The sequence below is a fragment of the Orycteropus afer genome, unplaced genomic scaffold, assembly GCF_000298275.1.
Source record: "Orycteropus afer afer isolate SDZICR_OR568_19922 unplaced genomic scaffold, OryAfe1.0 scaffold00113, whole genome shotgun sequence".
NCBI lineage: Eukaryota > Metazoa > Chordata > Mammalia > Tubulidentata > Orycteropodidae > Orycteropus > Orycteropus afer.
Window position 1 is genome coordinate 7356559 of NW_006921700.1, and position 5128 is coordinate 7361686.

At 39.1% G+C, this 5128-nt stretch overlaps 1 protein-coding gene across 1 annotated transcript in view; it reads left to right on the forward strand.

Moving 5' to 3' along the window:
- Positions 1–5128, forward strand: part of PSTPIP2 (proline-serine-threonine phosphatase interacting protein 2) — a 67210-nt gene that overhangs the window by 53389 nt on the left and 8693 nt on the right. Inside the window, exons 6-8 of the mRNA XM_007943857.1 lie at positions 376–438; positions 3763–3861; positions 4453–4498. Coding sequence (XP_007942048.1) covers positions 376–438; positions 3763–3861; positions 4453–4498 — 208 coding nt within the window. The remainder of the gene's footprint in view (positions 1–375; positions 439–3762; positions 3862–4452; positions 4499–5128) is intronic.

Below are 5128 nucleotides of genomic sequence, written 5' to 3' on the forward strand. Positions count from 1 at the left end.
TATCTACCTAATGTAAATGTTCAGCTCATATGCCTGTAAACCAGACTTTTTAAATCTCATTTTGAAACCAAAGTTCCTTAATTCCAGATGTACTACAGAGACTGCTTTAAGGTGACTAAGGAGGCTTTGTGGTGTCAGACTGCTCAAGTTCAAAGGCAGCCCCCATTAACTAGCCATAAGATCCTGGGTAAATTATATTGCCTCTCTGTGCTGCAGTTTCCTTGTTTGTAAAATGGGGGTTGGAAACAACACACCTACATTATGTGAGGACTAAATGAGATAATGCATGTGAAGAACTTGGCCTCAATCACAATTAGCTGGTAGTAATAATATTTTCTGTTTTCATAACTAATAGTGCTTGTTCTGTTTTCACAGACAGAGATCATAATGGATGCTGTCCACAAACAAAGAAGCTTACAATTCAAGAAAACCATGGATGTGAGTCACACTTTCTTGCCTTTTTTTTTTAATAATCGTGATATTCTTTGAAATCCTGTCCTGTATATGATCATATTCCTAATCAAATAATATTTTAATCATGTAATTATTTATTAATGTTTTACAGAAAACAACCTTTAGTGGTTTAGCTTTCCTTCTTTTTAAATGGCTAAGAAAGATTTCGGATGACATCAGATAGTGGGAACACAATAATGTAATCTTTCTGGTAACATGGGCAAGTACAGCCAGTCAATTTAAATAGTCCAGGCCATAGCACAAAGCATATATACTGTAGCATGCTATTTACCTTGCTCAATTCCCCCTGTGACTGTTGAGTATTGACTTCTCACTTACTTTGTTGAATGACTTCTTGTCTGATATCTCCAAGTTGTAAAAGCCTGCTTTCCTTTAAGTAAAAAAGGCTTAATAAGACAGAGCTAAAACAAGTTGCCAGGGACTTTGCTCCTGTTTGTCATGATGCTCATAATTTCCAGATACAATCCACTCTTGTAGTGGACATCTGTGACTTCATCTTTGTACAGAGGTATCATCAAGATACTGTATGGCTATGACATAGATCTAGTAACCCAGTTCAAAGAGAAAATATCACCAATGTTGATGGCATACACAGCCTGTTAGGCTGCAGTACGTTTTTCTTTGATGCACATTACCTCATCAGCGACTGAGGAATACTAAATGATGTCAGGGAAATGCAAGAAGAGTGTTGGTTGATACCTGACTTTCCCCCCATACTTTTATGTTTTGAAGCACTCTGAGAAAATTTTAAAGAGAAAGCCTTAAGGGAAAGCTGGAAATCCTACAGAAAAGCCTTCCATTAGTGAAGGAGTGGCTGGCTTAGTGGCTTCGAGAACAGCCATGCTTTCCACAATATTAAGCTTGGCTGCAAAGCAGACAAAGGAACTTGAAAGACATTTTTCCCTGTGTTAAAAAATAGAGTAATGAAGGAGGCTAGACTTTAAACTTTATTTTTCCATAAGCCCTGTTATTTTTGGTATGAAATTTTGCTGAACATGAGGTTTTCTCAGGAAAGGAGATATGGTGTCATCGCAGAAATACTTTCATTTATGAGCCTGTATCTTCATCAGCAGTCGCCACTTTATTTTTCTAAGGACTCAAAAAATGACTTGAGTAATATCTTCCGCATTTTTTTTTTTTTAGATTTGATGTCCAGTTTGAGGTTTTCAGACTTTACATTTTGCCTCTTTTTGAGTATTAGACCAGAGTATCTTGTTTTCTGACATGTCTCCCTTATTCTGCATCTTCCGAAAGATTACTGAAGTGCTCCAAGGGTACCTGGGGTTTCTGTCTGTTATTTTCTACTTAGGTCTGCAGATCTGAACTTATTCCTTGGCCAGGCGAACTTTTAACATGTCTTATTTTGTCATGGGTTTCTGCTTTTCCTAAACATGTTTCTCATATCCTTCCCAGTTTGAGCATTAGTTTTTAGTTTTGGACAAGACAGAAGCAAAAAAGCAGTTGCATGTTTTTTTTCCCCCCCACTTTTATAGGCTTTAGTATCACTCATCTTCCCTATTGGTCCTATCCTTTTTTTATCCTTCTTGCGTTTAAACAAGAAAGTGCAGTAAATAATAATAATAATAATAATAATAATAATAATAATGCAGTGCTAGAGAGGGTGGAGTTGTATAATCTCTCTTTTTTTATTAAATTTATTCATTTTGAAAAAATCCTCAAAATTACAGAAGAGTTGCAAATACAGTCCAGAGGTTTTTTTTTTTTTTTTAAATGATCTATTTTTAAAATTAAACTTTTTCTTTTAAGATAATTGTAGATCACATGTGTATGATAGGGAGCCCTGGTAGCATAATGCCTAAGGCATTTAACCACTAACCAGAAGGCTGGTGGTTCAAACTCACCAGCCACCCCTTGGAAGGAAGGATGAACAATCTACTTCTGTAGTGATACCATCTTGGGAACCCAAGGAGGATCAGACTCGAGGGCAGTGAGTTTGGTTTTTGTGTATGGTAAGAAATAATACAGAGAGGTCTCATGTACCCTGACTTACTTTCCCCCAATGGTAATATCTTGCAAAACCAAGTAAAATACCACAAGCAGGATATCAACATCGATATAGTCAAGATACACAACATTTCCATCACCATAAGGATTTCACATGTTTCCCTTTCAAAGCCACACCCACTTCCTCCTTCCCTGTCTTCTAACTATGGCAACCACTAACATTCTCTGTTTCTAGGATTTTGTCATCTCAAAAATTTTATGTATTGCACAACTCTATAAAGATGGTAAAAATCATTAAAATGTACTCTTTAAATGGAAGGAAGACGCTGTGAGTTGGAAACAACTCAATGGCAGTGAGTTTTTTTTGTTTAAGCTGTTGGCAAAAAAAAAAAAGAGAGAGAGAGATTGAGAGAATCATACAGTATGTAACCTTGTGGATTGTGCTTTTTTCACACTCACCATACTTTTCTGGAGATTCCTCCAGGTTGTTATATATCTCAGTTATTTGCTCCTTTTTATTGCTGAGTTGTATTCCATGTTATGGATGTGCTGCAGTTTGTTTAAGCATCTACTCCTGAAGGACATCTAGAATAACCAGTTGTTGATATTACAAATAAAGCTACTGTAAACATTTGTGTGTAGGCTTTTGTGGGAATATTTATGTGTGGGATAAATGCCCAGGAGTGCAATTGCTGAGAAATATGGTAGTTGTATGTTCAGCTTATTAAGAAACTGCCAACTGTTTTCCAGAGTGACTGTACCATATTACATTCCCACCAGCAATAAATAGGAGATCCAGTTTCTCTGCATTCTCACCAGCATTTCATGTTGTCATTATTTTAAATTTTTATGCTTTGTTATAGGTGTGTAGTGCTATCTCATTGTGGTTTTAATTTGCATTTATTTCTCTGATGGCTAATGATGTTGAACAACATTTCATGTGCTTATTTGCTGTCTGTTTATCTTCTTAGGTAAAATGTCTCCCCATGTCTTTTGCCCATGTTCTAATTGATTGTTTACTTTTTACTTTTGAGCTTTGAAAGATTTTTAGAAAATTATTTTCTTGATACTAGTCCTTGATCATATATGTGATTTATAACTAATTTATCCTAGTCTGTGGTTTATCTTTTCGTATGTAATTTGGAAAAGGGATAGAGAGACCTTTCAAGATGGATAAGAACGAGTGTCTACCTACTAAGAGCCCAAGGTCTGGTGGTGATCACAACCCCAGTAGAGTGCCATGGTCTTCGCTGGGATTGATGGGCTAAGGTGGCACCTTTTCAAGGTTATTGTCTGTTAATCTCTTGGTTCTTCACCACACAGGCAAAGAAGAACTATGAGCAGAAATGCCGGGACAAGGATGAAGCAGAGCAGGCTGTCCACAGGAGTGCCAACCAGGTGAACGTGAAGCAACAAGAAAAGGTACCTGGAAGGAAACGCATGTTGTTTGAGGGCTGATGGCTTGAAAAATCTGAGACTTATCGTAGATCAGGCTAAAGCTAATTAAGAATTTCAATAAAGAATGGACCTGCACCCTAAGCTGCTTCTGGCTATTTGGGTTCCCTGAAACAGAAAAACCCTTGTCACATTATTGGGGATGGAGAAAGAGCTAGAGAAATATGGCCATGGAGTAGAGGGTGGGAGGAAAAGAAGTGGAGAGGTATTCTGAGGTTTTTCGTCTTTTTGCAAAACCCAGCTCGTGTATTCTTTGTGACAAGCCTGCCTCCTCTTTAGGTGGATTATAAACTTAATTTTATAAAACTTTGATACCAAGATTGTCAGTAACCAGAGGGCAGGGATATGTCTTTAGGAAGACATAGGACAAGCTACTTTATGGATATTTTCCAATGGCAATATGATTGGATGGCAAGTTGCATGATTTTCTTTCATAAGGGAATCATAGGAAGGATTTGGACTAGACCTTGCCTCTTCCTGGTCATTGCTCTTAAACCTGCTTTGTCTGTGCAGGGCTGGCTCAGCATTCCTAGTCCTTTGTTCTTTCTTGTCCCACAGCTTTTTGTGAAACTGGCAACATCAAAGACTGCAGCAGAGGATTCTGGTAAGGGGCTTCTTTCATCAGTGGGGAGGATTGGTGGTGAGCCTTGCATCCCCCTAGATGTGTCTCTGAGGTAACTGGCTCTACCTTACATTAAGGGATATATGGCTATGTAGTAGGAGCCACAAGACATACAGGAAAGAAGGGAGGGAGGATGAGTGAGGATACCAAAATCTGGGAAACTGGGAAAAAGCAGCAAATGAGGCGGCACTTTCTGGCCACCATCTCCTTAGGTCTTGCTGCCTTACATGTTAATAGTGTTAGTGGTGTTTGTGTGGGGGTAAAGGGTAGTCATGTTCTTGTTGTTAGGTGCCATCGAGTTGGTTCCGACTCACAGCGACTTCACAAACAGCAGAACAAAACACTGCCCGGCCCTGCGCCAGCCTCACAATTGTTGCTGTGCTTGAGCCCATTGTTGCAGCCACTGTGTCAGTCTGTCTCATGAGGGCCTTCCTCTTTTCTCTGCTCCTCTACTTTACCAAGCATGATACGCAACAACGCAATGCACTGCCGTTGAGTTGGATCCGACTCATAGCGCCAGCCTACCAAGCATAGGAGCTCTGGTAGCATAGTGCCTAAGGCACTTGACTGCTAACCAGAAGGCTGGCGGTTCAAACCCACCAGCCACTCCTC